At 45.1% G+C, this 24,933-nt stretch overlaps 6 protein-coding genes across 19 annotated transcripts in view; 2 read left to right on the forward strand and 4 right to left on the reverse strand.

Annotated features, from left to right (window-relative positions):
- Positions 1-1,298: 1,298 nt before the first annotated feature.
- On the reverse strand, positions 1,299-2,526 carry kctd12.1 (potassium channel tetramerisation domain containing 12.1). Its single transcript, XM_076165683.1, has one exon. The coding sequence runs from the start codon at positions 2,365-2,367 to the stop codon at positions 1,465-1,467; it is 903 nt and encodes a 300-aa protein (XP_076021798.1). The 5' UTR covers positions 2,368-2,526; the 3' UTR covers positions 1,299-1,464.
- A 1,424-nt stretch (positions 2,527-3,950) lies between these two features.
- Positions 3,951-6,590, forward strand: acod1 (aconitate decarboxylase 1). Its single transcript, XM_076165682.1, has 5 exons — positions 3,951-4,055; positions 4,288-4,449; positions 4,928-5,017; positions 5,107-5,306; positions 5,536-6,590. Exons 1-5 carry the CDS (start codon positions 4,044-4,046, stop codon positions 6,500-6,502), a joined length of 1,431 nt encoding a protein of 476 aa, XP_076021797.1. The 5' UTR covers positions 3,951-4,043; the 3' UTR covers positions 6,503-6,590.
- A 38-nt stretch (positions 6,591-6,628) lies between these two features.
- LOC143012525 (glutamine amidotransferase-like class 1 domain-containing protein 3, mitochondrial) lies at positions 6,629-8,536 on the reverse strand. Its single transcript, XM_076165684.1, has 4 exons — positions 8,293-8,536; positions 7,807-7,978; positions 7,510-7,708; positions 6,629-7,123 (listed from the first exon to the last, which is right to left on the reverse strand). Exons 1-4 carry the CDS (start codon positions 8,485-8,487, stop codon positions 6,928-6,930), a joined length of 762 nt encoding a protein of 253 aa, XP_076021799.1. The 5' UTR covers positions 8,488-8,536; the 3' UTR covers positions 6,629-6,927.
- Positions 8,537-9,081: 545 nt separating this feature from the next.
- cln5 (CLN5 lysosomal BMP synthase) lies at positions 9,082-11,625 on the forward strand. The gene is made up of 4 exons (XM_076165653.1): positions 9,082-9,269; positions 10,059-10,233; positions 10,367-10,592; positions 10,715-11,625. The coding sequence occupies exons 1-4, from the start codon at positions 9,169-9,171 to the stop codon at positions 11,200-11,202; spliced, it is 990 nt and encodes a 329-aa protein (XP_076021768.1). The 5' UTR covers positions 9,082-9,168; the 3' UTR covers positions 11,203-11,625.
- A 164-nt stretch (positions 11,626-11,789) lies between these two features.
- Positions 11,790-18,382, reverse strand: fbxl3a (F-box and leucine-rich repeat protein 3a). The gene is made up of 6 exons (XM_076165652.1): positions 18,123-18,382; positions 16,488-16,866; positions 16,260-16,382; positions 15,821-15,992; positions 14,292-15,432; positions 11,790-14,103 (listed from the first exon to the last, which is right to left on the reverse strand). The coding sequence occupies exons 2-5, from the start codon at positions 16,863-16,865 to the stop codon at positions 14,792-14,794; spliced, it is 1,314 nt and encodes a 437-aa protein (XP_076021767.1). The 5' UTR covers position 16,866; positions 18,123-18,382; the 3' UTR covers positions 11,790-14,103; positions 14,292-14,791.
- A 698-nt stretch (positions 18,383-19,080) lies between these two features.
- The window catches only part of mycbp2 (MYC binding protein 2), a 54,816-nt gene continuing 48,963 nt past the window's right edge, over positions 19,081-24,933 (reverse strand). For all 14 annotated transcript variants that reach the window (XM_076165673.1, XM_076165679.1, XM_076165669.1 and 11 more), the window contains 16 exons: positions 24,806-24,895; positions 24,634-24,714; positions 24,266-24,532; positions 23,831-24,114; positions 23,642-23,738; positions 23,392-23,511; positions 23,198-23,299; positions 22,984-23,112; positions 22,737-22,869; positions 22,179-22,279; positions 21,692-21,880; positions 21,482-21,589; positions 21,022-21,231; positions 20,825-20,932; positions 20,517-20,682; positions 19,081-20,405 (listed from right to left, as the gene is read on the reverse strand). In XM_076165673.1, the coding sequence (XP_076021788.1) occupies positions 20,290-20,405; positions 20,517-20,682; positions 20,825-20,932; positions 21,022-21,231; positions 21,482-21,589; positions 21,692-21,880; positions 22,179-22,279; positions 22,737-22,869; positions 22,984-23,112; positions 23,198-23,299; positions 23,392-23,511; positions 23,642-23,738; positions 23,831-24,114; positions 24,266-24,532; positions 24,634-24,714; positions 24,806-24,895 (2,301 nt within the window). In that variant the 3' untranslated portion in view covers positions 19,081-20,289. The remainder of the gene's footprint in view (positions 20,406-20,516; positions 20,683-20,824; positions 20,933-21,021; positions 21,232-21,481; positions 21,590-21,691; positions 21,881-22,178; positions 22,280-22,736; positions 22,870-22,983; positions 23,113-23,197; positions 23,300-23,391; positions 23,512-23,641; positions 23,739-23,830; positions 24,115-24,265; positions 24,533-24,633; positions 24,715-24,805; positions 24,896-24,933) is intronic.

Consider the following 24,933-nt stretch of genomic DNA (forward strand, 5'->3'; position numbering starts at 1 on the left):
GCAAGCAGACTGTTAAAGTGAAGCGGGCAGATGTGTTTAGCACATAAACACGCGTAATGTGTCCTCAGGGAGGATGTCCACGGGGGTCATGTGCTGATGCTGCACTATAAATCCCTGATGCTCTGTAATCCTACTTATGGAGCTCTATCTTAGACCATTTGTATGTTTTTATTTACTGTGTATTTTGAATGTAATACATATTCCATAGCCGTGTGTACACTAATCAGCCATAATTCTGCCCTCGTAGCAGAGGTACACCAAACGACCCTCCGTTCATTCACAATCCCTGGCAAGACGGACCCCCTTATTTGTGTGCAGCTGGACCCTTTCATTATTTACTCTTGAAATGATAATGACATCATGTTTGCACAGCTGCAGTATTTGCATCTAGACAGCATGCTGGTGAATTTATATGACAAAATGACGAGGGTGGAAACTCAGTATGTTTATCTGACGTGGAGGTCTGTCAGGCTCAGGCTGTGCACTTCAATAATAACGTAAAATAGTTTGGCACTGAATGTAGAGAGCTCAGAATACAAAACAGGGCCGCAAAACTGCAGATTCCACAATCAGACCGGCGAACGGGAGAGATCCTGTACGTTCCTACGTGGTTTCATCAGTGTGTTTGGTGCTCATGCTTCAGTGCCACGTGTTGAAGGTGTCTGGCTCATGTATCACTCACTGAGGCTGACTGGCTTTGATTTCCCTGTGAGTAACATTTACAGAGGTGAGGAGAGAGGAGTGCCAACCGCTGCTGCTGTTGCTGCTGCTTACACACCACACACTCATCTTCAAAACAACATACCATGATTGGCAAAGGGCTGAGAATAACACAGTAGAAGAGGTTCTTTTTATTACATCTGAACAGCTTAACAAACACAGATCTACCAAAGCAGATACACATGGTTACAATCATGTCAGTGACAGAACAGCTTGTGAGCGGATTAGATTACACAAAACTTGGGCAAATAAGTGTTCAAGCAAGCCTAGAAGTCACAATAACACTGAATACTTCGCCGCTCCTCTGCTCTGGTGGTGCTGACTTCACATATTACTCAGTCAGAGTCAGATGTGACTGAAACATTAACATGCACTGATTATAAACGCATACGATGCCATTTTGTTGATATATAACTGCAAAAAGGGGCTTCAGATGAGTGTGTAGTGTCATGTGTCATTTTAAATATTCGAATTGCATCATTTCCCTTCAGAAAACGTTTATCTGTATTCTGTAACTCTAGTTAACCTCTGAACGTGGCAATAAATCAATTTATCTGGCCGTGTTTTGTGCACAACGGGCATAAAATAAACATTTTAGCAGGGTGAGTGTTGCCTTCACTTGCCCTTGACGAACGTTGCCATTCAACACATGGAATGCACATTTTCTCTTAAAAAGGACATTCCCCTGTCTACATTATACTGTGGAATGTCTATCTACACCAGTATAACGTGTCTATAGTGAGTTTAATCCCGGCAGAAGACATATTCAGTGTAGCTGGTCCATATTTTGTCCTCGTTCGGGTCGTTGCTGGTGTACGCGCAGGTGCCCGTGGAGCTGCACGCCACCATGTGGAAGCCCGACTCGGTCAGCTTATCAAACGCCTGCTCCAGGAAATTATACTTCAGGTAGTACCGGGACGTGTATCTCTCCGGGGGCCGGTCCGGGTCTCTGCTCTCGTTCAGCGTGTCTCCAAACACCTCCTTGGCCAGGGACGTCTTCCCGCACACCGTGATGCGCGCCACTCTCCGGAATTTGGCGTCGGTTTGGATGTCTCTCCCGATGGTGTACGAGCCCCGGTATCCTATCGTGATGTAGCCCGACCTCCTGGAGTCCAGTGACGGGGAGCGCAGGGCACCGCTGACCGACAGCGTGCGTAAAGTCTCCGCGCCGCCGGAGAAGCTGCCACCACCGCCGCCTCCTCCTCCTCCGCCGCCGCTCTGCTGCGCGCCTTCCTCGGTGTCGCTCTGGCTGATCTCCTCGCTCATTGAATTGTCTTTACTCACCCGGGGACTGAGGCGCTTGGTGAGGTCCCGCAGCTGGAAGAAGTCCGCCTCCCTTTGCAGACGACTTTTCTCGGGGAAGTAGTCAGGGAGGACCAAGTTTAGATCTCGGAGGTAATCGAGGATGTAACGGAACAAGAAGCCGTCCCGGTCCAGGAAGAAGCGCCCTTTGCTGTCCCTCGCCAACTCCTTGGGGGACTTCTTGCTGAACATGGTCCATAGTAGAGAATCTGGCACGGCGATAAGTGTTTTGTGTCTGGTGACGTAGACCTGCCCGCCGACGTTCAGCTCGATGATCTCTGGGAACAACGGGCAGCCGGACTCTGCGCATCCGGACACTCCGCTGTCTGTGTCCGCCAGAGCCATGATGGGAGACCGGGGACCAGCGGAGACACTGAGCCGGGAGAGTGGCAGAGTCTGCTTATGTAGCCCAGAGTGTGTGTGTGTGTGTGTGTGTGTGTGTGTGTGTGTGTGTGTGTGTGAGAGAGAGAGAGAGAGAGAGAGAGAGAGAGAGAGAGAGAGAGAGAGAGGGGAGGGGGTCCTCAGCTAAATGAACATTTCACACAAACCTAGAGGGTGAATGTGTGTGTGTGTCCGTATGTGTGTGTGTGAGCAAGTTAATAAGCTTCTTATCAGAGATGAAGAAGAAAGATATTCATTAAATAGTGGCTATAATAATCTAGTGTAATATTACAAGTAAAACATTGTAAAGCTGAGTCAGCTAAAATGTACTAACTGATAAAAGTACTTATGAAGATGTTAAATCTCTAAAGTTTGCAGATACTGTAGTTACTGTGTTCAGCTTATCTGCAGACTGAAATGTTATTCAACTTTGCAGATTATTTCCAATATGCAAAATTGATGATGCTTATGATAACACTCAACATTAACTAAATATGCAAAGCAGTTTAGGTCAAGAGGGGGCATTCCTGTGTGTTTTTGTGTTTGTGTGTGTGTTACCCAGCAGCACCCAGCAACCCTGTTATGTCAAGTTATTCCAAAATGAACATGTAGTTAGGAAAAGTATGGAAAGAGTGACACCCATTGCAACTCTGATGGAAATGCAGCTCGCTTTCTGTCTGTCTTCCTCACCGGAAATCACACACACACACATACACACACACACACACACACACACACACACACACACACACACACACACACACACACACACACACACACACACACACACACACACACACAGAGAAAGAGAAAGAAAGAGAGAGGGAGAGAGAGAGAGAGAGAGAGAGAGAGAGAGAGAGAGAATGAGAGAATCAAACATGCCCTCTAAGAATAATAGAAACAATTATAGGGACAGTGAATGTTCATAACCATTGATAACAACCATTTATCTTCTGTAGTCAAAGTAATCTGTTAGAATACTGATATGTAATATCTTACTACTGTATTTGTAGAGCAGCTTGTACTGTATTTCTATTTGAGCACCGTTCCTCCAATCGCCTCCAAACATGGCAGAAACATTGCTCAGTTGGCTTTTCATTCCATTCCCCTCTTTATGAGGTCAACGAGTGGGGTGATGGGGATGAAACTAGGGGAAAGCACCCAAAGGGCCTCAAGGGTGCCATCCGAGTCACACACTTGTGGTGTCATTCGGTGTCATTTCCCTGTTTAGACTTCCCTTTGCAAACTTCCAAATTCCCGTCATCTCACAGACATTATGATGAAACACGGGAGAGGCTTCATCCCCAGTCACATGTTTGATCGAAAAACAAATTGTTTGATCGAAAACAAACTCTTATCACTGTGCCGTACGGACACATCGTCTTGCTTTTTCCTCTGAGGTGGCATGTGATTCATGCAAAATCGCAAAAAAAAGCAGAAAACAGGGATTTTGTGGGATGTCAAGATCCTTGCAGACAATGAAATAAAACCCCAGACCTCATTGCGAAAGTCATCACTTCTCATCAGTTTAGACACATTGGAAAGTTGTGAAGTCAGCCTCACGTCAGCCTTCCCACGTGGCTGATTAGCTATAAAAGGTGCTTCTGTTTTGGTCATTTCTAGAGTTCTGGGATACAACAATGCTGCGAAAGGTACTCGCTCCTCACTGCACTCATTATTTGTATTTGTATTTGTATCTTTATTCAACATTTAAACCTTGTATAACTATAACCTCACGTTCCATTTGAAGCATCTTTATCTTTAAGGACAGATTAGAGAAAGGCGTCATTCTTGTCTTGCCTGGTTAGAGCTTTAAAGGTGTATTCTCTGGGGAGCTGTGGAGCTCAGAGGTTTGGATGTACTGACCCTGTTCTACCTCTCCAGGGTATTACAGAGAGCTTTGGAGCTGCTATCTGCGCCCTGAACGCCACTCACCTGACAGATGGTGTGATTAGCAGGAGCAAAAGGATGATACTGGACACCCTCGGCGTTGGACTTTTAGGGACAAGGACAGACGTCTTCAACAAAGCTCTCAAGTACAGCCAGGTAGGAAAATACTCATGTAACTAATTTGTCCTGAATTTGTCCTCCTTTTCTTCTTTTATTATATAAATGCGTGTTATTTTATGCCATTTTGTTCTTGCAGTTTATGTCCATGTGCTGTAATTGTTCCTCTTTACACATTAAAACATGTCGTTTTTTATTTTTAAACCACTTTACTTACGCTTTGTTGCTCTTAAACTCACATTCCAAGCTGCCAATGGTCTTTTACAGCGTCTAAATGCTCAGAAGTGGCATTTACTGCGACCTCATATGACCCTTTACTTCAGGGTTTACATCATTTTTCCTGGAGTTCATATTGTTTGTCTGCTCCCTGTGCGTCTTCATATGCCAGAGCCTCGACCTTTCATGCTGCTATTTGTTCATCTCGTCTGTAATAATAGATGGAAATGTCACTCCAGGCATTTGATTTCATACTGATTTACAAGCTTATTTACATGCTGTTAATAATGTTTGATTCCAGTGCTTCAAATCTGAAGAAGGAAGCAGTGTTTGGGGACAGCCACACGTGACTCTATCTCCTTATTTTGCTGCCTTTGTCAATGGAATTGCGGTAAGTTTGACGCAATAAGTGCCCTTTATTAGCGGTCAGACTGAATGAAAACATGAATTAAAGTGTTTTGTAACATTACCCGCCGCCAGGTTCACTCCATGGACTTTGATGACACGTGGCACCCTGCTACTCATCCCTCTGGGGCCGTGCTTCCTGCCCTGCTGGCCCTGGTGGACACGCTGCCAGTCGAGGTCTCAGGTCAGGACCTACTGCTGGCTTTCAACATCGGTATTGAGGTGCAGGGGCGGCTCCTGAGGTTCTCAAAGGAGGCCTGCAACATCCCCAAAAGGTGAGACGCTTGTTTGTAATGACTGACTAGACAAAGTTACTGTGTAATTTCAATTTCAAACTAAGTTAATGAACATCAGTTTGTTGTGACTTTCAAGCTGACCACATTTGATCCCTGACTATAAGGAAAAGACATTTTTAGAAGCACCTTTCGAGTCTGCAGCAGTGTTTTAGTTATTCACCTTTACCTCCTTTAATTCAAAAATCAATCTCTTTGTTTTGGTGCTCAGGTTCCATCCTCCCAGTGTTGTCGGGGTGATGGGCAGCGCCGCAGCCTCGGCTAAGCTCCTGGGTCTGTCCCCGGCTCAGTGCGGACACGCCCTGGCTCTCGCGGCCTCGTCTGCCGGTGCCCCCTTGGCCAACGCCGCCACTCAAACCAAACCTCTTCACATCGGGAACGCGGCTCGGAGAGGCTTGGAGGCTGCTAAACTGGCTCAGATGGGGCTGGAGGGGAACCCGGCCATCCTGGACCTGGATAGCGGGTTTGGGGTTTACTACGCAGACTACAGTCCGTCCATGATGACAGAGGGCGACGCCGCCGGGTTCAGATGGATGTTGGAAGATCAAAATGTGGCCGTCAAGCGGATCCCTGCTCATCTGGGGATGCACTGGGTGGTGGATGCTGCGCTGGCGGCCCGAGGGAAGTTTCAAACCGCAGCTGAGAACTTTGACCTAAGCGCCATCAGGCAGGTGACACTCAGAGTGCCTCCTTCCAAGTACATCGACTGCCCTTCACCCACCACAGAGCACCAGGCCAGGCACTCGTTCCAGTTCAACGCCTGCTCCGCCCTGTTGGATAACACGGTGACAGTGGCTTCCTTCGATGCTGCACAGGTGAACCGGCCTGCGCTGAAGGAGCTCCTGTCCAAAGTGAAGGTAGAGACGCCCAAAGACAACAAACCCAGCTTTGACAAAATGTACTCTGAGGTCGTGATAGAAACGGATGACGGGGAGCGTCACGCAGCCAGGTGCGATACCTTTTATGGCCACTGGAGGAAGCCACTGAGTCAATACGACCTGGAGGCCAAGTTCAGGGCCAACGCGTCTACGGCCCTGAGCTCAGAGGCAGTAGAGGAGGCCATCGATGTGATAGGAAACCTGGAGAAAGCCAGGGAATGTTCCCGCCTGGGATCATGTCTGAGAATGACAGACAGTCAGCCTGAGCCTCAGACAGTGCAGAGGAGGAGGGTTTGGTGAACAGATTGTTGCATCATTTAAGATATATATTTGTACTTTTGATTTATTAATTACCAATGTTATTTTGGTGTGAATGCTTTTGTGAAATAAATACTGGATGAAATAAAAGTCCTGCATGTTGGTGACTCTATTTTAAGTGCTTTATTCAACGCCAGGCCTCGTTTTCATGAGCATTTTATGAAATTCCATCCACATCTCCATCAAGACAATCGGATTCCACCGGCTCAAAATGTAATCAACGTAAATTTGAGTTAAACAGAGACCTTTTAGTGCACATGATTTACACCCCAACACACTAAGTAAGAGGGATCTGAAGCTGCTTTTAATCAGTAATCTATCTTCAGCTCTGCAGCTCAGTAGGCATCTACAATAGAAGCACGGCTACGACGACGGCGCACCATCTGTTCCTTTCCGCTGTTCCCGAATCAGGCAAGTTTCAGCACGTCCTTCACCATGGCGCCGACGCCATCGAACACCTCGTGGATGGGAGCGTTGCACATGAAGGCGCAGGTGGTGACCAGCTTGTTCTTCTGGTCCACGTGGCTCTCACCCACGCTCTTGCTTACGTGCTTGCAGCCCAGCTCGCTGATGGCCGCGGCGGTGCCAGTGGTGTCCGGGTACCTGAGGGTGGGGGGGGGGAGCAAAAGCACGCACAGAGGTTACATGGATGAAAGCTGAGATGGGATTTTCTGAAGGTTTTTGTATCGCAGAAATACATCAATATGAAAGTGAATGGGATTTTCTGCTGCTGTAAACTGTTTTGATTTGAGATTATGCTCTACTGAAGCGGAAAAGGCAGCAAATATATGTCCAAATTGAAACTTGTGGTACCATTTGACATTACTGTTGAGCTTTACAAATGTTATACGATACTTGAAGCACCACAAATAAAGCTGAAGGGAGGATATCTCAAAACCTCAACAAGTAAATCCTCAAAACGTTCTGCATGGCCAGATATAGTTATGTGCTTTCTCTGTGATTTGAGCACTCGAGCTAGAGAGACCCACTTGTCATCCTTCTCAACTCCCACGGTGACCTCGCATCCAGGAAAAACCTTTGCAGCCAGGACCGGGGAGATGCAGCAGAGGCCGATGGGTTTCCCTTCGCTGTGAAACGCCTGAAGTGTGGCCTTCACCTCGCCATTAACCGAGCAGTCCTTCCCTTCCACAGCCCAGGTGCAGAGGTTTTTTGCCGCTCCGAATCCTCCTGCATGCACAACGGGGAGGAAGAGGGAATGAACGGGAATGTCACACAGCAGGCACGACAAAGAGCCGACGTTTACCCCCCCCAGAAGCCATCATCACCTGGGAAAATGATGGCGTCGTGGTCTTTGACGCTGAGCTCTGACAGGGCCTTGATGTCCCCGCGGGCCAGACGTGCACTCTCCACCAGCACATTCCTCTTCTCCTCAGCAGGGGCGCCTTTAAGGTGATCCACCACATGCATCTGCTCAATGCTGGGAGCAAACATCTTCACCTGCAAGCAACGAATGCAAAGGTCAATAATATCACACTGATCCCACACAGACACTAATGATTGACAGCACTTCTGTCGCTGTGATCATCGTTTGCCTTCTCTGTATCTTCAAAACAGATGAGTTATTTCAGGTTATGCGTTTGACATTTCAGCGATTATGTTTCACAAGTCTGTCCAAAGCGCTTTAGGTTGTAAATTTGCTTTTTGTAGCCTCCTATGGTCTAATTATTCTTCTATCCCCCAAACTTCTCCAGCCCCGCACACATTCATGCACGCGCACATTTCCATATCTCCACTTGTGTTCATGAACTTACACTCGCTCCTCCTCTGCTCAGGTGCACCAGGACCGCGGACGCTTCGTGAATTTCACTTCCGTCGTAAACTCCGCAGCCCGCCAGCACCACAGCCACTCGTTTAGCCATTTCTGAGGAGTAATAACAATGCCTAACGGTCCGGAGCGTTGTGGATGTCAGTAAGCTACGGCCACTGAGATGCGGGAAGCCCAGCATGGCGGAAAGTGCGTCAAGTGTCACCGCTAATACTTCTTCTGCTGGATATTTTACCGGCGGTTTGTTTACATCCGGTAACTCTCGGTGCTTTGCTGCCATCTGCTGGATAGATACGGGAACGCTTTCCATAATCCCTTCGCCTTCATTTATGATCAAATAAGGACATTAAACCATAACTTCATCAAACCTACGTTGACTTTTTTTTTTTTTAATCTAAAATTAAAATCTGCCGTATTTCATTAACATATTGTACTGTTTTAGATTCGCGACACTTTTAAAAACAAAAACAAATTAAAATCCGGCTGACAATAGACACAGTAAACAGTATATATACAGTACATATATAATAAAGATGTATTATTGTTAAATATTTTTATAGTTTACAGCCTGAATACAAATCTCAGAACGTTTTCATGAAAATTCTTGCGAAATATTTCTTAAATAAAGATTAAGTCACCTTTCTCCATTAAACCTCTATTGCACAACGACTGAATCAATGATTTTAAACTTTTAAACTTTAAAAGTCATTTGTTTTGCGCGTGATAGACGAAACACGACCACGTGACCTGAAGTTGACAACAACACCACGTGATCGGTAACAAGGAAGTAGGAAATTTAGTGCGAGAGGGGAGCAATATGTCTGATTGCTGCAGCTGCTCCTAGCCTGTAGGAGTGTGTAACATGGCTCACACGGAGGTGCTGCTGTGTTTAAAGGTTCTGCTGGTTCTTCATGTGACCGCACAGATCGAGTTGGACCGGCAGCAGTGGCCTGTTCCGTACAGGTACGACACTTTTACAACACATTCTGCTCTCATGTGACACGTATAAACTACGTCAAACTTAGATAAAGAAAGAGAATGTGTCTGTCTAACGTTCTGATCATAAAAAACACAAAATGTTGTCTAATATTCGGCAATTTTGCGCGATTTCCTCGCGAATAGTTGTTTTTTTTAGCAAAAGAAATGGTAATCCATAACTGATCAGGTGGCTGGTGCGTTCACGTGATCATGGAAATTCGATCGAAGACTTCGATCAGGAGGACGGGGAAAAACATTATCGCGATTTCAGCTAATATTGTTTGTTATGTGAACTGTATGGTTTTGATAGTTCGCAAAACTTAAGTGAAAGATTTACTTTGCTCTAAGTTTTGCTCAGTGTTTCCCATTGTAGGCCCTCTTGGTCACAGGACTGCACTTACGTCTCTCCCTCCTGTGCCTGTAGCAGCTGATTGAGTTAATGAGGTGTGGGTAGAACAGGGGCAGGGACATGCTGCTCTGTGAGACACAAGGTCCAAAGATTTAGAACCACTGGACCAGTCAGTATCTTGTAAAAGCCTTATTAATCATCAAATGCTGGGTATACATTAATACATCATTAATTTACTTTGGTTATTAATCAATGACAATTTCGAAGACTGTCCTCTGTGTAGTGGTTGTGTAGTCGTTGTGTTGTACTGACCAGCATCGAATCAAATACTCCCAATATTAAAAGGGTTCTCAATACTAAACTCATGAAAGATTCTAATTATCAAAGAGTAAATTTTGCTCTTTACCTCTGACACAATATTGCAGGAGGTTTGACCGTCGCCCTGATGTGGACTCCTACTGTGAAGCCATCTATCCTTTCTGCCCCACTGGTGACCGGGATGGACGGATCCCCTCCATGAGGGACACTGATGTGATCTCAGTTTATCGCCTGCAAACACCCGTCTGGGAATTCAAATATGGAGACTTGTTGGGGAAACTTGTAAGTTTATTATCCTTCATTGTATGTCCGACCCTCCTCAAACCCCACATGCTTATATCACAATTTCCATGTTGTTGTATGCTCTTTCCTGCGACATACACAAGCCGAGTAATAAATAATTTTGTGTCCACAGCACATAATGCACGATGCTATTGGGTTCAGCAGCTCTGACACTGGGACCAACTACACTGTGGAGTGGTATGAGCTATTTCAGCTGGGCAACTGCACCTTCCCTCACTTAAGATCGGAGATGGACGCCCCCTTCTGGTGCAATCAGGGTGCCGCATGCTTCTTTGAGGGCATCGATGACGTCCATTGGTCCCAAAATGGCACATTGGAGAAAATCGGAGAAATCAGCGGTAAGGCAGGAGACGTGACATGTGCGCCATGAGCAAGTGCTTTGTTTAGGCTCACTGCAGATCAGTAAGACCAGTGAGAATGTCTGTAACTGCATATTAGTAATGTTTTTCTGGTATTTCAGGGAGCCAGTTCAATGACATGGCCCAGTGGCTCCAGAAAGACAACCAGACTGGGATCTACTACGAGACGTGGACGGTCCTCTCCGAGCCGAGCCCCAACGCCACCACCTGGTTTGAATCTTACGACTGCTCCCAGTTCGTCCACCGCACGTACAGGAAGCTGTCCGAGCTCGGGGCCAAACTATCCAGCCGGACGCAGACCAACTACACCAAGATCTACCTGTACAGCGGAGAGCCCACCTACCTGGGCAACGACAGCGCCATATTTGAACAGCCGGCCATGAGGAATCTGGCAGAAGAGATCCGAAAGTTCTACTACACCTTCAGACCACATCAGTCCTTTATAGACTTTGCCATCAGTCTGTTGGAGGCTTATAAAAAAGTGGTGTTGGACAAGAGCTTCTACTTCTATTACAACTTTGAATACTGGCATCTGCCAATGAAGCCTCCTTACATACAGATCACATATGAGGAGGTGCCTTTGCCTTAACATTCCACCAGCGTTAGTGTTTACTTTGGATTTACATTTTGCAATATATTCACCAGACGTTCCCCAGCACTGACATGAACAAAAAGGAGGGGAAAGCTGTGGTTTGTTTTGAGATTTGGGTCAGTGGTTTGTGTATTGTTGCTCTAAAGGTCAGATGGGGACGCGAGTGAATACTGAGGGTAAATTCTTTCACGGGTGCAACATGTGTTGTGACCAAATGGTATTTTTAGTCCCAGTAAACATTCCCAGCAGAGATCCTGAGATGCTTGTTTAAGACAGACCCAGATAGACCGAGTGTGAGAGTGTTAGACGGGAACAGTGAGTGGCGAAGGAAGAATGGGAAGTGTTCATATATAAATTACTATTTTTACTCGGTTTTAATTGTTAATAAATACAAGGACTTAAAATCTAAATGTCATGACACACCAGCTCTTGTCTGTGTTGCTTTAAATGCATGCCTTTATAAATGTATTAATCTATTGGTCATTGATCTGAAACTGCATATTTTCATTATTCTTCCATTATGACTGAATGGTAACAATCATTGGTGTTCTGTTAAGACAATAATGGGATAACAGAGGCAAAACTTACATTCACAATTGTTTTATTATGTGATCACACGTTTAAAACAATGACTTCAATTTCAAGACAGGTGACCAGTAAATCAAGAGAGACAGCATTTGCCATACAGAAGCAAAACTACAGGTGAGCGACTTCACTGCCACTTTACAGGAGGGAGGAAATGATGACCTTTGATGCTAAAATAACAGTTAATGACAAAAAGCCTTATTTATCATCAAAGGTGAATGAAAGGTGAAAACTGTGTGAACTGAATCAACACAATTGGAACAGATTAAAAACCAATAGGGAGGATTTGCACTCCTGAAGATGAAAGGAACTGGGGGGTGGGGGGGGTTTGATTTCAGGCTGTGGTCACGGCAACCGTTTGATGATCACTGAGAAATAAAATGAAATGTCACCGTACCTTTGAGATGCTACTGAACATGAGCACACGCAGTCAGCACAGAATCTACCAAACTCATAAGAGATCAGTACAAGAGACATTACTGCAATCCAGTAATATTAAGAAGCTGTGTACTTGATTTAGTCGAATGTTACCGTCTGTCTAAACTCTAAACAGTGAGTCCAGATGTCTAATAATATTGCTGTAGCAGAGGTTTTTAAGTTGTGCCAAAATATGTGAAAATTACAACAACAAAAATGAAGGCCACACTTATCACAGTTCTGGCTTACAATTTGATTTCTCTCTCAGATCTGCATCCCAACACTCCAAACTATTCCGAAACATTTCCCTCCCTCAGTTGTCCCACACAGTGAAGCAGACGGCACAGAGCCCAAATACTTCAGGAAATCAATCCACTTACTTGACTTCAACCTTTTACAACCTACGATACCCAGACAACCAACGTGACTCCCACTTCACTATGGTTTAATCTAATCTTTGCAGTTTCTTTAGTGTTCAATTAGCACGAGAACTAAGCAAGACTATTACTTATAAATATTACAAGTTGGTGGACTTTGACTTTAACACACTGCTGCAGAAGTCACAGAGGTGGAATCGACAAAACCAAAACATCCATTTGTGTGTTCGCTGGTTACTGTGATTGCTTCTTGTGTATCACTGAAAAACACAGAATTATTACAAAAGCAGTATTTGTATCAATAAATTACACAGCTTATTTATCTCTAGAGACTAAAAGGTATGAAAAAGATCCTGACTAGCAAAGGAGAACTCGCACTCTGGCATATAAAAGACACGAGCCGTCGCTTCAGGAAACTTCAAAACCCTGACAGAGGGCCAAAATAAGTACATTTCTACTTATATAATCAAACACACAGCGTTTTAGATACAGACGCATTGGACTTCCTTCTTAGAGGAAAAGTTTGTTTCACTCATCTGACATGCCAAAAAACCACTTTCACTTGACATGAATGGATGGATGGACAGGAATCCTGCTTCCGCTCCGATATACCATACGTTAGATGGGGATGATGCAATATAGAGCGACGCGCGAGAGGGCAGATATTCACAACATAGAGCCGCATGGTTTTAAGAGCTTCAACAGGCAAATAGCAGAAGATACAAATGAAACCTATAGATAATACAAATCTGTTTAAAATGCACCTCCACTGTGCATAATAAACTCAATAGTCACAGACTGAATGCAAACCAAGCAGCTGGACTGACAATTCTCTGCACAATCTAGTATTTATATTTACATAAAGTCATTCTAATTGGATTATTCATTAACCACTGCTCCCCCTCCACTACTTTACTTTATTTGCTTTCCTCTAGGCCGATTCAGTTTGTTTGTTCTGAATAACATCATTTGATATTTGTGTAAGGTGCTTATTCATGTCAAAACTATGACTTCTAATTAGAATTGTAGTATTTGTTTCCATGGAGACGATGCACATGCCTGGGGCGGGGAAACAAAATTGTAGAAAGCAAAATTCCAAGACGCCAATGGACACTGTACAACTTCACATAACAAATATAGAGACATATTTACATATTCTGTTTCTCCCCGGGACTAATTTAACCCTTTCAGAGTAGCAGGGGGTTTTGTAAATATATCTATATTCTGGTAAGTGTGTTATGGATAAAAAGCAACTTGGGTGGAGCGCAACAACATTCTTCTGCCGAATAAGCCAATCCCTTCAACGACACCTTGAAAATAAACTTCCTGTTACACACTATATACACTAATAACATTGCAGCCATTTGGAAACTTTAAAACCCATATTTAGTGACGAGTGCAGAGCTGCTGTGTCTTTTTAGGCCAAGTGGTAGAGAAACAACATGCAACTGTGCCCCTAATCGTCCCAAATGACTCCACACTGTTAATAAACATTGAAGCGCAGACACACACACACGCACTCACATTACATTACATTACGATCACTTGGCAGGCGCTTTTATCCAGAGCGACTTACATTACATTACCACCCTTCGCAGAGGGGGGAGCAATTGAGGGTTCGGTGCCTTGCTCAGGGGCACCTCGGCAGGGGCTCAAACCAGCGACCCTCCGGTTCCCAAGCGGAAGCACTACCCACTGAGCCACTGCCTCACTCACACAACCTACCATCTCTAACATAACGCATCATCATACCTGGGTTACAATGCCCTTATAACTCACTTTGCAAAGTTATAAAAACATTTGTCTTTATGAAGTTATATTACGCCCCCTGCTAGGGTCGGTGTAACGATTGTCCAACACGTAAAGCTAATCTGATGCTGTGTGTCTCTAGGTCAGGACACGCAGGGTTCCACAGTCTAACAGGCTTCAGATCTCTGCGGTGTTTACATTCCATGATTATATTCTGTAGCAGTCGGCGGCAGCACACCTTCGCCCACTCGGACTCCTCTAATCCAGAGGAATGCAGGTTTGTTCTGCTACAGAACCATGGAAGGACTCGCACAGGAGTTCAAACAAGTTAATGCTCTCCATGTTGGCACCAAACAATAGAATACGACAAAGTATTTCAGCTCTTCAATGCAAACATGGAGACCATGAAAGTTGCACACCTTGATGCCGCTCGTACGTGCGTGCCCTCGGGCTTTACTTTACCAGGTGGGCATCATGTCGGGAAACCAGACCCGGCCCAGGTGCTTGGACACTTCCCAGTGGATCTCATCCAGGGAATATTTGTGATCTGGAATCAGCACCTCCTCCATGATGGACAGCTGGGACAGCCGACGGCCGCACATCTTGACAAACTCCACGAAGGCGCTGCATGAAACCTCGCACTCGCCCAGGCCGATGGCCGACAGCTGGGTGCAGTGCTTTGCGATGCGAATCAACTCCTCATCCAGTGGACGCAGCCCGTTGGCGCACACCACCAGTTCCACCAGACGGGGGCAGTGGAGGCCGACTCGGCCCAACACCTCCTTGCTGACGGAGCGGCCGAAGTAGAGGTGCGTGACGGGGACCTCCTCGTTGAAGAAAGGGCCGAACTCGTCCTCGTACAGGAAGAAGTACATGACCAGGTTGAACTTGGGCGAGTGGCGCACCATGGCGTCCCAGCTGCTCTTCTTGATGGAGTGGAAGAGCTGGCCCGGGTTCTCGCTCACTACGTCGATGCGCAGGTGTTCCAGGTGGACGTGCTTCTCAGAGGAGAGGGCCAGCAGGAGTTCGTCACTTAAGAGGTGGTAGTTCAACGCCAACTCCCTCAGCCCATGACACTGGTCTGCCACGCATAGGATGCCTGCAAACAGACAGACGTGTTTGTTTTTGTATAGATAATTAACAGATATGTGACATAGTTGTTGCAGGTCCAAAACAACAAGGTCCAGTTTGCTACACATGAACTATAATTACTTGTTATTACAACAGTATGTGGCAACAGGGAGAAGCAAATTAACAGCATCCATAAATAAATGCCTTGTATTGTCTGCCAAATGAAATGACAACATTTTATGTGGGCAGACAAAATTACAGACTCTAAATAAACCACCGAGTGGGAAACATTGCAGCCTGCTGTCTCAAACTATAAAATCAAAACACTTCTTTAAACGCAACATGAGGATGACTTGTGATTCTATTCTCCCTGTGATCTTTGAGTTAACATAGACGGTTCTTGGCTCTCCTTGTACCTGCTGGGGAGACGTGAGGACAGCTGCTCATTTTCAGTAATTTCAGGGTGTCGCTGTTGTTGGCCACCAGCACCTTCAGCGAGGGGTCGTCCACGGGTGTGTCGTCGATCTTCAGCGAGGATAACGACTTGGAGTTGACGAACACCACAGTCAGAGCTGAGATGAAGTGAGACTGTAGGGGGGAGAGAGATGCCGCGGAATGTTATGATGTTTAGGATCATGCAATACTCAAAAGAGTAAGAGCAAATTGTGAAATTCCCGAGTCAATTCTTTATATTTGGAATGATGAGGGTCCCATTTGGTTTCAGCCCACGAGTAAGATACAGATAGGGCTAAAGGTGCCCCTTAGAAATTAATGAAAGAAACTTTTTAACAAGCATTCCTCTCCTTGGAAAATCAGCAAAACAGGCTCAGGGACTCCAAGTGAGGATAATTATACCTTTGGAACCTCCATGAAACTGGGCCTGGCTGTAGAGATGAGCCCCAAGGTCTTTAATGAGCAGTTCACCAGCTGTGAAAGAATGTCACACGCTGCCTCTGCAGACTCTGTGCTACTGTCCACCTGAAAGCAGACATTTGTCATATTAGTCATTGCAGGATCACACAAACTGATTGACAACAGGGTAATAAGGGTAATTAAGACCATAATTAATTGCTATCCGCTCACCTTGAAGCTGACATATTGCAAATGATTGGAGTGCCTTTTTATAATCTGCTTGATGAGGTCTGGGTGTGTGGCTTTCAGGTACGAGCTCGCCGGCTGGTTCAGTTCAAACTCAAAGCATCTCCATAGTTCAGGCATGTGGAAAGCCTGGTTCCACCTGCGACACACCTGCGAGGCGAAAGCCCGATCCAGCAGCAGGAGATACTGGAAGATGTGAAGCAAGAGCTCCTGAGGCAGCAGTGCCCAGTCGCCATCTGACTCCCAGGCCACCGGCACCTCTGACTCATCGCTCGTCTGCGTCCGCACCTTTTTGCAAGCCTCCTGCGGGCTCTTACTGGAGGAGCTGTCACTGTCCTCCTCAGCCCCTTTCATCCGCTTCATCCTGGAGGGATTACATAAACACGTTTATTACAGCACAGCAAGGACATGACATTAAGCAAAGTCTTAGTGGGTTGCAGGTGTAAAGACGCCTAATGCTTTTACAGCAAAGCCACTTTGCTTTGAAGCTTAAACCATCTTTAGAATCTTCAGAATCGTTTTTTATTGCCAAGTAGGTTTTCACTTACAAGGAATTTGCTATGGTGTTTGGTGCAATAAAGATATTAAGAGAATAAATATTATCATAGAAAAATAAATCAGTTATTTTACAGTATGATATAGGAAAGAAAATAAAGAGCTCATCAATGTTATATGGAGAGTGGACTGTGTGCAATACAACTGTATTTAAATAGAATTTACTTTAGGTATCTAGTATGCATAGATGGCTGACAAATGAAAGGGAACCCTAACATAAAGTGTTGGGACCAGAACAGCTTCAGTACAACTTAACATTGTTTTTGAAAATATCTGGAAATCTACTGGACAAATAGGAACCTATTTTTTTTAAATGCCTCGTGTTTTCAGGGAAGGTTAGTGGAGAGGCACCGGTTCAAAATGAGTCATGCGTGTTTCATAAGTGTACAATTGGGTTGAGATCTGGTGACAGTGGATACGCTGTGACTTACATCATCATTACCACATTCATCAAACCATCCAGTGGCCCCTTATGCCCCCGCCTGTCACTCTGGGTGAACTCTGATTACATCGTTCTGGAGTGCGGACAGTGGATCCAAAGCACGCCTGTCCAACACACCACCTCTTTCTTTATAGAATCACCAAAATACACTTCAGGAAAAGTAGTGCAGCTAAACTAGATTACACAAAATGATTGATATGTCTGACTGCATGACTGATATGTAGCATAACACCGATTGAATCAAAGGAAACGGCTCCGATTGGTGAACAGATGATGGCTGCGGGCCTTGCCAATGCTCATCTGAAGTTATTTACAATAATAATTAAGCACAATAGTTACGTAGCCATGCAGAGAGCTTTGCCTGCAGCGATGCTGGGACACTGCCCTGCTTGTAATGTATGAACTAGCTTTGGTTTACATTGCAATCACATCCATCCTTCAGCTGGTTTAAAGACTGTAGAAATAATGTATATGCACTATATTTAGCTAGCATCCCCTATACATCTGTTTCAGTGTGATAACGTTACATGACCCGATTGATATTTCATATTTCTCCTTAACTCATTGAACACGGTTTTGCTATGGTGACAGTGCAGTTCAGTTAGGCGTGCTGTTCATCCTACCTTGTTGTGTTTACACTCCGCTAGCTGGCTAGTAGCTGGTAGCTGGAAAAATCCCGACTAATGACTTGACACTTGAGCCCGCGCTGGAAAAGCTCATTCGCAGCAGCCAGATAACGAGCATTGGGACTCAAGAGTCGAGCCGTTTGGTGTAAAGAAAACAGGAAATGGTTTTATAATGAAGAACAGCCGCACTCCTCCGCTCGGTTGACCTAATTCCTTCGCGGGAGCTGCGTTGCCCCCCCTGCTCCCGAAATGGCGAAATGTTGTTGTGACAGCAGCGGTGCATCATGGGAAATGCAATGTGAAATGGCTGTTGGTAAAGATCGTCTATTTGAAAGATGTATCACCGTTGAATAAAAAGAAACGGATTTAAATACGGAAATACACACGTTTCGATTGTACTGTAATACATTCAGGTTGTTACAAAAGCGTCATTTAAATATCACATTTCCACTGGCATGTTCATATACTGTTAGTCTTACGTTAGTGATGCGGTACTGGAGACGTGTCAGAGTGTCACGTGTCACCTCGTTTTATTTTCCTACTCTTTGTTGTGGCGCGCGAAAACCTTTAATTGTGCGCGTTAATAAATATTAACCAGAGAAGACTGTAATTGTGTTGTCTGTGACGTTCCCGGCGCACGCGCGCGCAAAACTGGTTCCGGGTTTAACATCGCCCCCCGTAACCCCCCTGAAACCTCTGGTCAATTGTAACTGTTTTCAGCAAGACTATTACTATTAACCTGCCTGAAACAAGCACAACAAGGCACTCAGGACACATACCTCCACCAAGAGAGAGTAGTCAAGACCTCCAATTGTGACATGTCTCTCAACGGTGAAAATTAACAGATTACTAACCAATCATGTCCGAAACACTCCATCATTTTGTCTTATTCCAGTTCATTAGAGGCCTAAACCTAATGAAGTTCCCAATTCCCATTAGGAAATAACACAACATATACTTTGCCAAACAGAGAACCTGGTTTATTTACCATTCAGCTCCATCCACCACAGATATTACAGAGCAGATTCACAAGTAATAAGCTTTTTTATTTAACAGCAGCTGTTTTTTTTTCTCCACACTCCAATACCAAACCCCTACCCACATGTCCCCCCTGCCACCTTACTAGGGAAAAGCATTACAGATGCACAATTTTATTTGTTTGGAACACTAGCCCTCAAATGTTCAGCTGTAATCGGTCTCACTGTGGGATTTTTGTATTATATTAGTGTTTGGTACAATATTCTTTGACATAGCTGCGAATGGAATTTACAACAAACATCATTCACTGCAGGCCTCAGGCTCTTTACATTTGTGACATTGTGACATTTTGAAGAGGGGAAGATTACAACTGTCTACTGTATAAAAATGTACAGTGGCTTTATTGACATACATTCCAGAGGTTAAACAGCTGCAAAACAGGAGGCACGCCCAGTATTGCACTTCATTAAAAGTTCTGGCTCAAAATATAACCCAGAATATCAAACAAAACTGTAGTGAAGAGTAGCAATTTTGCAATACAGCTATTTTGGATAATATCATTATATACAAGATTAGATAAATCGTACACTATTTTCCTCCCGTACATGACATTCTTAACAGTCTTATCCGCTACACAAGCCTCTTTTTTTGTCCGTCAACCCATGATGCACTTGACAGTGGAGAATACTGTACAAGATTACGAAAAAAGTTAAGTTTACATACAACAATATTTTAAATTTGTAGTTAGGAAGCTGGAAATACGGCCTATTTCTCTTTTTTTTTATCCACGCTGATCCACAGTTGCCTTAACCGAATTTGTTTCACTATCAATGTTTAATCTTTACTGTTACACTTCAGTGATCAGGAGATGTGCAACGTCTATGGAAGCCGAGGGGATACAACGGCCGCATGCAAACACGTCACAAGTATTTTTTTCTTTTTTAAATTTAGTTTTTCTTTATCATTCAGGTTTACTCTGAATCCAAAAGCCATGACTCGTTTTCATAGCAGAGCCCAGACACTCATGTTGGTAGAAGAGCACACCTTGGGGGCTCTTGGCTATCTCAGAAACCTGGTCCAGTGTCCAGGGGGGGACGTCGCAAAGAGCCAAGTTTCGCGGCCGAGCTTCAGCTGCAGCCTGAAATCACAGTAGATGAACACGTTTTCACGACGCGTCTTCTGTTGTTTAGAAGGTGTGGGCGTTTCGGCAAACCCCACAGCCCAGCGCAAACTCCTCCCCCGTCGGTGGATGCACCACGTGTAAAGGGCACTCAGTACCCTCTAGCTGTTTGCCTTTGGGCCCTGGAATGGAAAATTGCAATGATACTCAGTTACTTCATTCCAGTGTTTGCAATTTGCTTTGGGTTTTAGAATCTCAAAGTCACGGATAATCTATATATCATTGTTACACACCTGCAGGGCAATGGGGTAGCTCCTCCTTGGGGACGCTTGTCATCCTTTGGAAGTCATCGTGGCAGGCATTGCAGAAGTGTGTGGTGCCAAAGCAGAAGAAAACAGCCACAGAGCAGCAGTACCGGCATTTATACTCCAGGAAGTCTGTGCCATGCTTAGAACACATCTGTTAAAAGATGGACAGATCATGAGGAATGGGATCATATTTAGTTGGATGTGCACAAACAAACGCTACTTCAGTGTGGTGTTAGTATAGCCAGGATCATCACAGACCATCATTCACCCACCAGAGACATGGTTTTACCCACCTGAGCCCTAGAGACATCAGAGCACGCTCCACAGATAAGCTCACTGGGGTCGTAGTCATCTCCCTGCCCAGCCTCTGCATCACAGCGAGCCTCTCCCCCAAAGTACGCCTGGAAATAAGGATGCCATCGACTCTTACTAACACATTTCAGGATTGCTGTCTTTAAAAAATGGTAGCTACTTAAGTTGTATATGGTACCTTTTTACACTTGTAGCAGACATAGTATGCGTATCTATTCATGGCAAAGCCTGCAGGGTCATTATGGAAACGTGCTCCTGGTGTAGTGATGGCCTCGCTCTTATGCAGGCCCTCGTACTCTAGCCGCATTAGAGCCTTTCTCCTCACATCATCATACAGCTCCTTAATGGGGTCCAGCAGATCCTTGATTACAGAGTGATGGATTTTGTTCTGGAGGTAAAAGAAAAAGCAAAGCAAAGCATTTTCAGTCAAAGCCAGTTGTGTTGAGTCTGCATGTCCACGTTTGGCAAACACAGGTAATGATTAAAAAGGATTATGGGAGAAAGCAACCATGGATAAACCAGTCATTCAAGGCCACACAAGAGTTCACAGAGCTTATTTTGACAAAGCATGAACTTATTTAACTTCAAGGTGTGGTGGGTGAAGCTTTCAAGCTCAAACATGAGGTAAAACATCTTACCTTGCATATGGGACAGAGCATGAACCCAAATGTGATTCGAGGGCCTAGCCAGCGGTTTTCAAGTACACGCCGAGTACACTGGAGGTGGAACACATGACTGCAGTCCAACTGAGAAGACAACAAAGTGTTAAGAAACGTTTAATAACAATGAGACAAAGCCCTTCGATGAAACTCTACTCCTAAATTGTGAATAGCTGTGAGTCGGCCTACCTGCACTGCGGGAGCAGCAGAGAGTGCCTCTGTGAAGCAGATCATACACATGTCATCTGCATCCTGCTTCAGACAGCTAGTGCTCTTGTCACAGCCGTGGAGACATGGCAGGCAGCTCTCCTCATTCTTAACTCCACCACAGGGGTGTCCACAGGGGTGAGTCTTACTGCAGGCCAGCTTGGCATACTCCTATGGCACACAGCACCAGGAGCTCGTTAGGCCCAAGGACAACAGCTAACATAGTCGACTAATTTCTCTATAGATTTACACTTACAGTATCATTGGCAATGTAATAACACAAACTATAACACAAATGAAGTACACAAATCATAATTTATTTTGTATTTTGAGGTCTATGCCCAGAGTTGGACTTGATGTGCAGGTTTTTGTGAAGGATTTTTATTCAGCGCTGCTATATCGGGCACAATGGCACCGGCTATCCAGGAAATTAGGGGTTGACATTTTGCTTTCAAGAGCTGTTAAGTACCTGGCAGTCTGGATCTGAGCAGACACTGCCCACTGCAGACAGCTCAGTTCCACTCCTCGTACCACAGAATCTGCAGGCATCTGAACTGGAAGCTGGTTTCCCTGAACAGATATTAGTATGGTCAGTAATCAGGGACACATAGGCTTCATTCACACAGCAGGTAGAAAGTGGATCAGAGTTTTTCATCAAATGTGAAATGGATCAGATTTTTTCAGTCTTTCAATTCAAGAGACTTTGACATCATTGCAATTCGACCTCAACACACATATAAATAACAAACAGTCACAAATCTCAAATCTTTCTTGCCAAACCACCATAATGTTCCGTTAACATTACTAAATTGCTGCCTGACACGTCAATGAGGCGTGTGTGTGTGTTAACTGTGACATAATCTATGTGGCATCACGACGTCCACATGACCTCATACTGACATTATGAATGACGGCACAGTTGTTAATGCCAAAACAGCAATATGAGAAATCCGCCAACTACACATTGCTACATAGACATCAAATAGTTCATCTTTGGCTTTTACAATATGCCCTATAATTCTGTTACCTGTGTGCTCTCTGAACTCCACCATAGCCTTCATAGTCTTGGAATCAGCCAGAGCCATGAGCCAGAAAAGTTTGGTCCTTCCACAGCCTTCGTGGAGATCCACCTTTATGGCCTCCTCCTCCTCTTTGAACACCTGAAGCAGACATGAAGAGGGCTTTCATATTTCTTTCAAAGTTACACAACACAAACAGCCCTTGACACAATTTATGCTGGAGAAGCCTTCTTGTTGTTGAAAGCGAACACTAACCTGTCTCTGGTGAGAGCGTGTGCGCCTGTGCAGATGGAGGAAGCGGTCACAGTCGGTGCAAAGGTTGCCGCACATGTTACACAGGATGATGGCAGCTGTCTCACCGTCATCGTGGTTGTCACACATGGGCTGTATGTACAAGCACAGGGAAAACATTTAGCATTCTATGTCTTAACTAGTTTAACACAATGCAGAGCTGTTATTGTGTTGTCACCATTTGTTTCTGCTGTCCATCTTTGCCCATCCAGCGACCAGACGACAGCCGGTCGACATGATCTTGGTCCAGCACACAAAGTGAAGCCAAGGCCAACCATAGCTACAAGATACAACCACAAGAAACATATTAATACGTCAGCAAACATATTGCTACACAGTGCAGGCTTTGTGTGTGTAATCTGAAGTTCATACCCTGGTGGTGGCAATACAGCGCACAGGAGACCGATGCTCCTCCTCCATTTTGGTCAAGGCTATGATGGTCTCAGCTATTGCATTTTTAGTGACTCTGGACCAAGCATCAGACAGGTGGCCCTAAAAACAGCACAAGCTCGTCTTACAATTCATTCTCGCAATATCTCTCAGGCATATATGTGAGAAATGTGATTTTATCTTAGTTTGCAGAGGGTTAAAGGAAGAACCAATATGGAAACCGGTAACTTACAGCAGCCATGTCTTTTATCAGCTTAATGATTATCTCAGCAATCTGCGGAGGAGTAGAGCCTTTCATCCACCAGTGACTTTCCCCCCTGCGGATGTAGCTGAACATGAAAGGAAGAGAAGACTATTAGAAATATTGAAAAACATTGCCATAACTCAAATATTCGATGAGATCAAGAGTAAAATAAAGTGCCTGGAGTTGAAGATCATGGGCAACGTGACAGTGGTGACCCCTTTGCCTGCAGCCATGCCAGCCGTGCCAGAGATGGTCGTCCCTTTGGCTTTGAGCTGCACGGTGAGGGCTTTAGCGATGCAACCCAGGAACATGTCCAAGATGCCCAGCTTGTTCCAGTCACCCTTCTCTGTGGAGTGAATGATGTCGCTGATGTCCGCTGGCGGCAGAGCCTTCACCCCAATGATGCTGGCGAGTCGAACGGGTGTCACCTCAGGAAGGACCCTTCTGAGCAACGACGTCACCTGAAATGTGATTGATATATTTGAAAATTGTCAAAAAAGGTACAAATAAAATAATAGTACATACAGTCCCTGCTAAATGAGTGTGTGTGTCCGGTGTGTGTGTGTGTGTGTGTGTGTGTGTGTGTGTGTGTGTGAGAGGCCCCTTGCTCACCTGTCTCTGTACTCGAGGTGACGCAGTGTGCAGCAGAGAAAACAGGTCTTGCATAAGCGTGAGCTGCTGAGCCAGGTACTGACGGCCCACGTTGGAGCCGCTCAGGGCCAAGACCATGGACAGGAGCTCAAAGCAGTAAGCATCTGAGGAGGCGTCATCGTCACTGGGCTGGGAGTTTGCATTCTCTTTGCTGGAGATGGCATGCTCCCACTCCTCTCTTACACGTGTGGCCTCCATACGGATGGCCTGGACAATGTGGGCACACACCTATAGAGAGGAGACACGAGAAGGCTCATTAGGTTAGAGAGCAGAGATTACAATGGTTCTTGGACATCACTACTGAATAGTATGGGGACATGACCACTTACCTGTTTCTGCAGGTTGGTCAGTTTGCTCCTGCTGAAAATGATTCCTACCATGTGTTCTTTCAGGTCAGCATCGGATGGAGCCTAAAAAGTGAAAAACAGGTTAATGGTCACATGAAAATGGGAATGATTCAGTTAAACTGTGCAGTATAACTATTATCATCACAGTGCAGACCTTGTCTTCTCCCTCTGGTGATGAAAGCAGATTCTTCTCCTCCTGCTCTGGAGTCGGCTCTGCATCTCCACAGATTAGTTTTCCGAAAACCTTTAATATGCACAACAGAAGGTTACATTTTCAAAAAC

The sequence above is a fragment of the Genypterus blacodes genome, unplaced genomic scaffold, assembly GCF_046128005.1.
Source record: "Genypterus blacodes isolate CSIRO-AG114 ecotype Tasmania unplaced genomic scaffold, CSIRO-AGI_Gbla_v1 ptg000148l_1, whole genome shotgun sequence".
Taxonomy (NCBI): domain Eukaryota; kingdom Metazoa; phylum Chordata; class Actinopteri; order Ophidiiformes; family Ophidiidae; genus Genypterus; species Genypterus blacodes.